At 38.7% G+C, this 12,547-nt stretch overlaps 1 protein-coding gene across 1 annotated transcript; it reads left to right on the forward strand.

Moving 5' to 3' along the window:
- Positions 1-1,177: 1,177 nt before the first annotated feature.
- Positions 1,178-7,606, forward strand: PRRG4 (proline rich and Gla domain 4). Its single transcript, XM_068398066.1, has 5 exons — positions 1,178-1,283; positions 4,319-4,482; positions 5,749-5,797; positions 6,497-6,632; positions 7,378-7,606. Exons 1-5 carry the CDS (start codon positions 1,178-1,180, stop codon positions 7,604-7,606), a joined length of 684 nt encoding a protein of 227 aa, XP_068254167.1.
- Positions 7,607-12,547: the final 4,941 nt, after the last annotated feature.

Here is a 12,547-nt window from a genome sequence, read left to right on the forward strand (position 1 = left end):
CCGGGGCACGAGGGAGAGCCCAGCACTGCCCCCGCCTTGGCTCCCTCTCCGGCCGTCCCGGCGCTCCCGACCGACGCCCTTTTCTCTCAGGCTCGAGGGGCGTTGCTGCCCTCCGCCCCGGGGAGGCCCCGTCCCGCCGGTGCCGCCCGCGGAGGCGCGAACCCCGGGCAGCGCGGGCGGGGGCGGTCCAGGTACAACCCTGTGGCTCCGCCGCGCCCTTTCCAGGAAGCGCCGCCACCGCCACCGCAGCAGCAGCAGCCGCAGCCCCGAGAGACGCTGCCCCGCCAGCCGCTCTCCTCAGGTCGCCGCCGGAGCAGGTAGGGCCGCGCCGTACCCCTTCTCCCCCCGAGCACCTCCGCGCCGGGCGGGACGGAGGGCCCTTCCTGGCCGATGCCTCCCGCTCCCCCGGAGCCTGCCCGACTTGAATCGGCTCCGACAGCGGGGACCGGTCCCGGGGCGCGACGGGCGGCCGCGGGCTCGGCGGGCCCGGGGCAGCTGTTGGGGGAAGCTCTCCGCAGGGCCCCGGGGTGCTGGTTCCCTCGGTGTCGTAGGTGCCCTCGGGTGGTCGCCGCAGGCAGCAATCGTGTTTTTCTCTGTGTTGGGCGTCTCTCAGAAGAATTCAGGTCTCATTTCATTCTTATTTTCTACAGTCACCCTAGGTGGGAGAGCGCAGACTCTCCTCTGGAGTGTTGGGTGTGAGGAGGTTGGCAACGGCTTTCTCCTGATAAAATGGTTTCCGTACGTCTATTTACGTCGGGTAACTTTTATAATGTGCTGTAGCTGCTCTGGCAGCCAAATCGCAGCTATCTGAAGTTTCAGAGCGCACCCGCAGCACCCTGTGTGCGATCTTTCCCTGTTAACTCGCCAGCTGACCAGGCTGCTGCTCTGCTCAGCCATTTTCCCGGGAGAGAAGAGCAGAGGGTATTGCCTGGCTGTGGTGAGCGCAGCCCCGGTGACACGTGCGGATGTTATGCAATGATAACACAAGAGACATGCAGGACCAGTTTGGATCAGTGTCTGTCTTCTGTGGATCCTTTAGGCTCAACTGCATGCAGGTGCTTGCGTTAGATGACTTCATTTGTAGGATTCATTCAAGGTTCATCACTGACACTTCAGAAGATTGCGTTGTCATTTTCTGTTTAACTCACGTTAGTTTCTGTCTGACAGATACCACGCCATGTTTGCGTTTTTGGTACTGTTGTGTCAACTACACGTGATGGCATTTGCATTTCCACACTGCACAGGGAGATTAAATACCTTGAAGCAACCCGAGTGGAAAGACGGTAAAATTTTTTTTAATGTGATTTTATGCTTTCCAAAACAAAACTGTATCTAACTTTGCTTCTGCTGAGAAATCTTTTTGTGTATGCAAATAGCTTTGGTTTTGTTAGGTTTTTTTACTTCATTAAAAAAATAAGCTGTTTTATGCTTAATTTTAGGGTATTTGAATATCTTTTGCTGAAATGATTGATAATTGACTTGGGTGTCAGTATTAAGTATTTATCAGATCCAGTAGTAAGTGCAGATTGGGACAACTGAGCCTTCTCTGGGTCTTTAGGATTATTGTCATTGATATAACCAGAATCCTCTAAGTAACATCAAAATTCTGTAAGCTTGAAATCTGTATTAAGACAGTACTGCTTTGGTACTATTTGAGCACACACAGTTTTATTTGTCTATCTAAAAGTGCTTTGTATTTGAAAGGGTTTATTTGCTTGATTTTTGAGGTTGATATTTTTTCTCAATACCAGATTACCTTACACCACCTTGAAAGATAAACATAGTGTTGCTTTTGCAGTTCTTCACTTTGGAGGGAGGGAAGCAGAGAAGAACTGAGGTAAAAACAAATGAAGGTCCTCAAAAGGACTCAAGCACTATGATGCTAAGCCATGTGATCCTTAAAATTTAAGCATCAGGGCTTCAAAACGGAATTTGTAACTTAGCTGTCCAGTCTCCTCAGTGGATAAGGAGTGCTGAAACCTTAAGACAGACTTCAAAAAGCCATCACATTGAGCAGGAGGCTCCTTCAGGGCAGGCTGTTGAACAGAAAATGTGGCTAGCAGAAAAATCCTTGAGACAGGTTATTCATTAAAATCCATATTGCTCTGGGGCATAAAATGTTGGGCTGCCAGGCTGCCTCCTGTGAGTTCATGGCATAGAACCTTCTCCTGACAATAGGCCCAGATCACTCCTTCTTTAAAGACAGAGTTGCAAAGAGAGGAGCCCAACTCTTTATCCAGTAATTCAGCAAGTAGAACAGTTGCCAAGAGTATGGGGTACCTGCATTGAGAGGTTACCCCTTCAGCATTTTCTGAACATCTTTTACCAGCAGAGTTACTTTATTCAGCACATTGGATGGAAGCATTTTTAATTAAACGCTAGGCATCCTAAAACTGGATTTACCATTTTGTTGAACCATGGCCTAAGGACTGCAGGACTGCATTCAGTTCCCTCACATATAGGAGACAATTAAAATCCATCTGTTTCATTCTCCAAATCACCAGGTTGCAGGTAATTCCTAGATGGAGATAAGTGCACTTTGCCTATGTCCTGCAAAGTGCAGATAAATGGATAAAGACTCCTCAAAAGAGAAAAGGCGCATGTATCACTGGGAATTAGGGGTCCTACGCTCCAGGCAGCTTGCCTATGCATTCCATGTTAGTTAAAATGCATCAATTACCTAAGTTAATTCAGAAGTATAGTGAATACTACTTGCATGGTAAGGAATGAAGCAGTACTGAGCAAAACCGAAGATTTCTGTTTCAGAGACTGAACTTATTCTCACGATTTGCACTCAACCAAGATATTGATAATATTTTTTTCCATGTAATTCTTTTCCCATTCCACTTGTGGGTTTGGGTTTTTTTTTTAATGAAGTCCTTCTCTCTTGTTACTCTTAGATATAGCATAAATATTTTAAGCTTAGTTTTTCCTGCAGTTACTTTAGAATAACAGATTTCCCTTCCTACACAAACGTGTGTGCACATGTGGCTCCTTCAATATATACTGTAATATTAGATAAATTATATGTTGTAATATTCCTTCAATATACTATAATATTAAAGACATAAACAACCAATATACAAGTTACACTGCAGTTTTCTTAGTTTTCAGAGAGCAAACCATTTTGAGATACCATTGCAAGATCTAACAGTAACTATTAGGGTAAAAATTCCTGAATGATGTGATAATCTAGCCAAACAAGCTAACAAGAACACAGAGCTAATTTGTAGCTGAATAACATTATTCTGAATCTCATCTCCTTTTTTAGCCGCCTGGCTTAGTATGTAACAATGCTGTTTCTGCATTACAATTGCAAAAATAATCCTCTGGTCATTTTGCTTAACCAAATAGTCTGAATTTCTTGGAGTACAGATTAGGCTTTCACTGAAAACCAAGCCAGAAAACTAGTTCTGTCATATAAACACTTTTTTTTTTTTTTTTTAAAGAAGCTGTAGCAAGAGCAGGCTAAAACTTGACTATGGAAAATGCCTGGTGAGAAAATGCATTCCTCTATTCCAAAGCCTTCCATAATTTCACTAACTCTTCTGGAACCTCACCTTACAACTTACTCCGTGAGGCCTCATGGAGCCTGTAATAAGCACAAAAGAAGAAAAGAATTACATGTCTTCAGAAGTGCCTGTTGTCAGTAAAACTCCTATTGTGGACTAATTTAAAACAAATAAACTTGGCAATATGCCAACCTTTACATAAAACTTGCTGCCATGATTGTGAAAAGAGAACAACTTTAAAATGAATAGGACTGTGCTGCCATGATTTCAAATCCAAATTCCATAAACAAAATTTGGAACTCACAGATACCAGAATATTGATAAATGTATATTGAGGTTTGTTTAGAAGGAAGAGATTTTTTTTTTGTTTTCTTCTTTTTTTCCCCCCTTGCTTCCTTCCTCCAGTAGGTCAGTGTCTTGCTGGGTTTGGATCTGACTGAATTTCTGCTTTATGTGACTATTACTTTGTTCTGAAGAGCTCCAGTAAAAAACTGATGCCCACATCCCAGAAGGGTAACACCAAAACTTGAAAAACAGCTGTCACAAGAATCTCTCTTGGCCAGTAGCTGAAATGCTTTATGAGAAATGAAAATATGCTTATTTTATATTACATAGTTAGAAAAGTTAGCAGCAAAGAAGACATTTCAGGAGGACACCTTGATGTTTCTTTTTCCTGGATGAAGTTGAGAGATGCTAGGGGAAGAAGTGGTCTCAGTGTGCTCCTTTAGGATATTAATATTTTTTTAAAAATACCAAATTTAGCTTTCCTAACATGTTTTAAATCAACTTGTTTTTTTTTTAATTAGTGTTCACATCAGAAAAGGAGGCCAATTTATTCATTGGACGACATCTTCTGAATAACAGATTTGATTTTGAAGCATTCACAGCGGATAATCTGGAAAGAGAATGCTTTGAAGAGCTCTGCAATTATGAAGAAGCGCGAGAAGTATTTGAAGACCCTGACAAAACGGTAGCTGTTCAAACTGAATTTAATATACTGAAGGAGGTTATTGACTAAATCATTACTGTATCTAAATACCGTAGCCTTTCTGAAAACAGCACTTAAAATAAGTTGATTGATGATTCTACTGTAAAAGCAGAGGCCCCAGTTAGATAGGGTTATTGCTCTAGATACACAGTGAATACACTTGAGTACATACTATTGACTTAAAAGACTTTAGATAAGGGCTCCAATTCTGGAAACAAATATAAATGAAACTTCAGAAGTACTGCTTGTGGATATACCTATATGTGTTTTCAGAATCTTTTTTTTTTAGTAGCTTCTCAGCATCCAATTTGAATGTGTTCCACATGCTCTATGTATGTATTGGCTGATCATGTCCTTCTGTCATGCCAAAGAAGCGTTTTAGAAGATAGTAGTCCGGAGCAAATTTGCACTTCAACTATTGCTGTGTATTCCCATAGCATTATGTTCTAAATCACTGCCTATATACAGCTTGGAAGAAACAGGTATAAAAAAAAAAAGAGAAAATACATAAAAAACCTTTCGGCCCAATAATGGAACGTGATGATTGTCTGATGACTGACTCTTGCTGCATGCAGCAAGTATCTCTTCATGATTCTACATGTGCTCTGTGCTAACCTGCAGAAAGAGCAAGGAATACACTCCTGTTCTGAAAGTGGAAATGTTAGTTTGCCATTGCTAGCATTTTCCCAAGATAAAGGTGGAAGTGTTAAATCAGAATCGTGATGGAGTCTTTTGCTGGGTAGCAAAAGTGGAAATTATAGCTAAAAACATTTAATGCATAATAGTCATGCAACATAAAGGTTTTTCTCTTAAATTAATCTCATTATTTTTCCTAGCTGATATGAATTCAAATACTCTTAATGCAAATGTCTGATTCTTAAGAACTTGTCTTTGCCTCATTAATACTCTTCTGTAGGGATTTGCAAAGATTAATTGTAAGCATTTTTTTAGTATCAGAATATATGCTAACTTCTGTAATCAGGCAGAAATATCAGGTAACATTGAACAGTTAAATGCACTTTTCTCTTTCACCAGCTGGCATTTCCTTCTTTGTGTAATTGTAATTTTTACGCAAACTTGGATGTATGAGAACAATATGGTGGGATAAGCACGTACAAATCCTTCAGCAGGAGCTGCTTCTGTTTATGCCATTGTTAAATTCTGCCCACAGTACCATATTAAAAAAAATTGTCAATAAGCCTGCCAATTATGTAGCTCATATAAATCTGATCCTTTGTGTTTTTATAGATGGATTTTTGGAAAGACTATTCAACTAAAGGCCCTAAAATAAAAATAGGTAAGTAATCCTTTTATTATTTTCTTATATTGCAATATTTTGTTTGTTATAGTACATTCTTAAGAATACACCATGCATTCAGTTAGCAAAATCAGAATTATCTTTTTACTGAAGTTCACTGTGAACTGTGCAAGTATATTGCATTACCTGATACAATAAAACATACTCACTGAAGCATCTTACTCACAGTGGGATCCATTATAAGTCTGTAGGTAAAAACAATACAAATTTTGTTATCCATTTCTTTATTACACAATTGGTAAACTTTGCAGTAATTCTGTGGCTGCTTTCTGTGGGTTTTTTTGTCCCACTCCCTCCCCCCCATTTAATAGTAATATAACAGTCTGATTCACGTTCAGAGTAGTCTTATGCCAGACGTTTTATAAAAAAATGGTCAGCATGACTTAAGATCTACAGCCTGATGAACGTCACAAGTACATGAAGTAATATTTGGAAGGCATTAGAAGACAGACATCTCAATAGTTTTATGTACAGAAAAGGGAATATCTACTCACTTTTGCTTTAAGCTGAATGTGAATGATACTCTTGGGTTATGTTGCACAGATACGGCTTCTCACCACAAGCTAGAGATTTGTGGAAAGGAATAGCCTTTATAGCACAGCAAAATTAGTATTTCAGAGTGTATACTGTATAGATGGAAAGAACACATAATGAAAATAACCAACGTTTTATCTTCAGGTGATGAGACACTACAAAAGATTAATGTTACAGGACTTCTCATCAGCCTAGTTGCTGCTGGAATACTGTTAGTTATAATTGTACTGCTTATCTTCTACTGCTGCAAAAGTCGATGCAAATCAAGGCAACCACCAGGGTAAGGAATTTCACTGCTTAAAAAAAAAAAAAAACCTAAACACCAAAACAAACTCTTGCTTAAGAGTGGAATTTAAAAATCACTGTGGGTTGGTCTGAGTGTATTCTCAGAGAATCCAATGGGAGTTCTAGTTCTTACTTTCCTGGAAGCAAAGTTAGGTGATCAGTAGCAGTAGTTATGCTGAAGTTAATTAATAACACAAAACCATAAAACACCACTTGCATGGCTGACATATCTTTGGGGTTTTTTTTGTGCGTGTTCTTGGTTCCAAAATACTCTTACTAAAAAGACTGAATAATGTTAATAGGTCAGGGCCTGCAATGGAAAGCCTGATGTGTTCTGTTCACTCTTTTAAAGTAGGGTGTATGCACTTCATGGCATGTAGTCTGCCTCGTATGTGAAATGAAGTAGGTTGGAGGACACGCTTGTCTACCAGTTCTCTAGCCCTGCTTGTTCCTTTATCCTAAACTTGAAAGGCATACAGGAGGATTCTGTGCTTCCTCTTCCCTGTAAATTTCACATTTCAGAGCTGTTCTTACCCTGTGGTTTGGAAAGAGTATTTGGCTTCTCGTCTTTATGATCATTGAAGGCAAATGTTTCTGGTGTTAGTTTTTTGGTGGTGTTTGTGGGTTTTTGTTTGTTTTGGTGGGGGTGTTTTTTGAGGGTTTTTTACAACTAAGACTTTATATTCTTTCTTCCCTTTAAAACAGAAGCTGCCATTTATAACACTGTTAACTTTGTTTAGGTACTTGGAGCATGTAAGAAGTAGAAGACATAATTCATCTAGCATCTTCAGAAGGCATGAAGAATTTTCTTTAAACCCACTTCCTCTCAGAACTGATGATTCAGGACTACCAACTTATGAGCAAGCAGTTACTTCAGATGGACAACATGATCTGCCACCACCCCCTTATCCAGGGCCCCCAGAAGGGGCACGGGTGTTGAAAAAGTCTATGTCCCTTCCTGCCCCTTAGTCACAAACCTCCTTCTGGAGTGAGGGGGGGATTCCTGAAACATAACATACTTTTTTAAAAAGTGTGTGCTACCTTGCATATTGCAAGACAGTTTACAAAAATGTGAAAGATCTTTAGCACAACTAGGAACGAGTGAAAATCCCATTTGGGAAAGGAGGTGATTTGTTGCAAAGGCTGCAGGACTATTCTTTGCACAAGGTTATTGTGCTAAGAGAAGGGAATCCATACAGAGTACGGCTTGTACTGCCACCCTCTCCCATATGCGCTTTGAGCCACCCAATCTTACTATTGATGTTTCATTGATAGTTTCATCGTCTTCTTCTTTAGAAGGAACAGTATTTTAATTGTTTTTTTTGACACTAACCTGTTTTGTGACTATTAATACTTTCAACCACCATAAGAAGTTTACTTTGTTGTTTGATATATTCACTTCATTGCTGTGTGAATTTTCTATTCATTCTAGTAATAGATTTGAGTATGAAAATTATTTCATGATTTGATCTTTCAAATGTATATATGTTACTGCTTCTGGATTACACTGGTTTGTTTTAGACATTGCTGGTTAACACACTACTCAATTTGTTGTATTTTTGTAATTATAATTTTGGATGAACAGGAACCATTAATTGCATGGCACATGACCCAGGCAAAGTATACTTTTATCAAATGGTTTTGACATTCACTTTGACCTGGTATCTCGTGCTGAACAAGTAGAGTACTATGGGTCAGGGGACGTTGAGCAAATAGTGAGAGGTTTGTCCCTTGTTAGGAAAGTACCCCTGTTTCACAGATAATGTTTCTCTTGTAGTTTAAAAATTTAAATAATGAAAAAAGACATTTAGCTTGTGGAATCAAAGGCCAAACTACCCCACAGAAGCACTTTGCCTAGGTGTGTATTGCCCTACTGGGATGACAAAATGATACCTTTAAACAGAATGAAACAACATATTAGATAAATGACCAGTATCCACAGAACAGTAGTCAAGAATTTCAGGGAGTTACTGGTTAACCCTATCAACACAATTTCTGTATCTCCAGTTGTAGCCACCCTTAATTTTAGATCTTACTAAAATATCAACCCCCAGCATTATATGGCCTACAGATCTTGCTAAGCAAGTCACAGACCAACATTGCTGTCCCTTTACCTCCTAGTCAAATGGCACTGCAGTGGAAAAGGCTTTCCATAGCTACAGAAAGCCATATTAGGGTGGCTATATAGTTCCACATATGCAATGAAGTTTTTTAAAAAGCAAAAAGTACCCCCCCGCACACACTCCCATTTGACCAATGCTGACAGCCACAAGTGGTATTTTAATTTTGTGCCTAAAATGCACTTTATATTATAAAGATTGAAGATTTATATATAACATTTCACTGAATTTTGTTTTTTAACATGCTAGAACCTACAGTGCTATTGAGTGAGATGCAGAGGATTGATATGAGATTTTTAATCTGTAAATGCTTTTGTAAAGGAGAAAGTGCTCTGAATCTTGGAATATAAAGAGGGTACATTGAAAATGCTACACAAGGAGGTCTTGCCCTTTAAAAATACATACAATCCAGCTGATAGCAGTGGACATAGGACTGTATTCTTATTCCTAAAGCTTTAGCATCAGATTTGGCTTTTGACAAGTCACAAACCTCTTTGCAGCTTCTTTTCTGTTGAGAGATGGGGGAATTCCCTTGTTGGGATAGCTTCAGTTCACTCTTGCCCTACTTGCAAAAGCATTTTGAAGTTCTTGGAGGTTGCTATTCTGTAAGACTGAAATAAGTGAATTGTGTGAGATCACTGCTGATAACTAAAATACAGAGTTATGATGAAGCTACAGAATTATAAGTTTGCAGAAACATTTTTCCCATACTTCCTTCTCATTTAGCTAACAATTCTTAAATTTGTTAATGTGCATCTTGAGCTATAGAGCACGCTTTTCTCTAGATTTTTCCTAGCACTCAAAAATGACTAATTTAACGGGATTGACAGCACTTTCAAGGAGAGGGATTTCACAGGGCTTATGAGAGTTCAGAGATTCTTTAATGTTACTACAGTGATGTATGCATCTGGCAAAGTCATGTTTTAAATAAACTACAGAAATTGTACAGAAACCTATTTAATATCTTGAAATTTGATTCTTCTACTATTCCTACAAATCATTTGCAAATGATTCCATGCAATGCAAGCAAAAATCTTGACCTTCATAATTAATAAAAAAAATCTTAAGATGGTGTAACTGTTAAACATCAATGCTGTAGCAATTTGGGCAGTAAACGGCACCTTCTGCAGGGTATAACACTTCAAATTTACTCAAAGAATCTGCACTTTAGACTTTGAAGATCCTCAAAATATGCAGCAACTGACATTCAAATACTGGTTGCATGTAACATGACAATTTGCAAGACACATTCTGCTCATTATAAATAAGGAACAAAGTTTAAGATTTAGTTTAACATAATGTAAACTTACCTCTCCTTATAAAGGGAGAAAATTCCCTTGAATGGCAGTTGTTTGGGTTGAGTTTGGTTTTCTTCTTTCATACATTGATGCCTGGCCTAAGACACTCTTACCTTGTATCTTGTCTCTTTTTAGAACTGATTCATCAGGGTTAGCAGAGGAAAAAACCAACAAGAGGTCGACTATGGTGACTTGTGAATTCAGAAGTGTTGCCACATTTCTGAATTTTACATGCAGTTTCCTTTGAAAATGCAGTTGCTATCAGAATACAGAAAACAGCAAATGTAAGTGTCCTTAGGTGGGAGGAGAAGGAGGACGAGGTATTTTTTTGAAGAGCAAAGCAGTAGCAAGTTTAATCAAATTTGTGAAAAGATGTAAATCATCAGTGTTTGACTTCCGGACTTTCTTTCAAGGGCCAGTAGGAAAGGCAGTGGATTTTAAGTGAATTAACAGAGATCTACTATGACAGTTGAAAACAAAAGTGTCTAAACCAAACACTGGGAAAAATTATGTAGTATATAAATTCTGTTTCTCTTAGACCAAGTTTATACATGTCACACTAAATGCTGTTAGCCATTGCCTTGAACAATTTTCCAAAATGTAGCTCTTTCAGCATCATACAAGATTACAGCATGCAACTTTTTATAAATCAGGACAGATTATTAGTTAGAGCAAATAAATCAGAGTCAGAGAAGTGGTCTCTGGCTCTGTCAACTGAAAAATAAACCACTTAACCTGTTTTTTTGCTTCAGTGACACAAGAAAGCCTGCTATTTGTTTTATCAAATCCTCTGATGAATAGCATTATAAGCATTATGTATTTCTAGTTTTGAGGGGGGTTTTTTGTTGGGATTTTTTTTGTGAATTCATTAGAAGAGCAAAACTGAAATGCCACATGGAAGTGCACTTCCTCACCACAGTTCATGAAAATGTGAGTCAAGAAGCATTTGATTCTGGTCCTATCAAAGTCTTTGGCAAGCTTTTTACTGGCTTCAGCTGAACTGGGATTAGAGCCAAAAAAAAAATAACTGATCACTTCAGGTAATAAAAAGTACAATGCCATGCCAAATTATTTACCACAATGCTGTTGCCAAACCTGATTTAGAGTATGCTGTCGTTTTAATGATGCCTACTTATAATAACTAGAATGTTTGAGGCTGATCTGCCCTTAAAAAGTATATTTGAAATTTGGAAAGCATAGGAAAATTGTTGTCTTTCCTCAGATTACCAGCTGTGAATAAGGTGCATTAATTACCTGTAGGTTATTAGCAACACTGTTTGATTACTTTGATCAACAGTACAGGTTCATTTAAAGCTTTTTTTTAAAAAAACAACAACAAACCAACCACCTTTCTATCCAGTCTCATCTGCCAACAAAAGTTTTATTGCTGCTATCCTCAATTGTTCCATGTGGTGTAGAGAACAGGAAGGAAACCCCAGGTTTAAAAAACATCTTTCAAACACTTCCAAGCTTGCTCTTTGTATACTGTAAATGTCTTTCAATTAATTCCTATCATGTGCAAATTTATCACTATTATAATTTTTCACAGTCAAGAACTTGCATGTATTTTCTTCTTCAAAAATTTTAAGCACATCTTCCCAAATACCCTGCTTTTTATCCAGGTGGTAACTTTTGATGGTTTCCAGTCAGTTCTGAACTGTGTAAACAGTTCTTGTTGCTTATCTTACAAATGTATTTCCTTCTGCTCATCTGACAGAGCCTTTTGAATGCACTTGTCAATGGTTGTATTTTAATTCTAACTTTGATGTTAAGTGCTGTCATTTTGTTGGGGGAGGGGTAGCAATATTTTAAACTCTGGTAGTCTCTGTATTATTTTGTAAAATAATTTTGAAAAACATTTATGCAATTATGCATAGCAAAAGAGAAAATGCTAGTTCAGCCTATGACAAAAAAGTTAAAAAACCTCTGAAAACCATTTTGATTTTTTTTTTAATGAAGTTGGTAGCAGCATGCACTCTTCTTCATGCCATATAGCACCTATTGACAGGGAGAAAGGGTCATAGTTTGTTATCTTCTAACACTGGCAATTTCTACTCTGGACAGAAGCTTCCTACTTCACTGCTCTAGTTCACTTAAGCATCTGAAGTTCTGAACCATGAATTGCAGTCACTGAAGACAAAATCTTCAAGATAAACAAGCCAACTGAACCAGGTGTTGTACCCTTCCATCTTCCTTGACTTTCACCAGCCTTTTGGTGAGATTCAACACAATAATGTGGCCACAAAATATCCACTTTCTTAGGGTTAGTGAAGTGAGCAAGATCACTCCAGCGAGGACCAGAACAGGCATGCAAAAGCAACGCAGGAAGCAGGACTTCCTCGATGGTAACGGTGATTTCAATCTGAAGTGAAGGTAGGCAATGTGCAATGAGAATAAACTTCTGCAGAGAGGCAGGAGGGATGGATGAGGGTAGTTAGATAGAACAAATACTGCAGCACAGCAAATTACACTAAATTAAGCCACTCTTGTTT

The sequence above is a fragment of the Nyctibius grandis genome, chromosome 4, assembly GCF_013368605.1.
Source record: "Nyctibius grandis isolate bNycGra1 chromosome 4, bNycGra1.pri, whole genome shotgun sequence".
In the NCBI taxonomy this organism is placed as follows: Eukaryota; Metazoa; Chordata; class Aves; order Nyctibiiformes; family Nyctibiidae; genus Nyctibius; species Nyctibius grandis.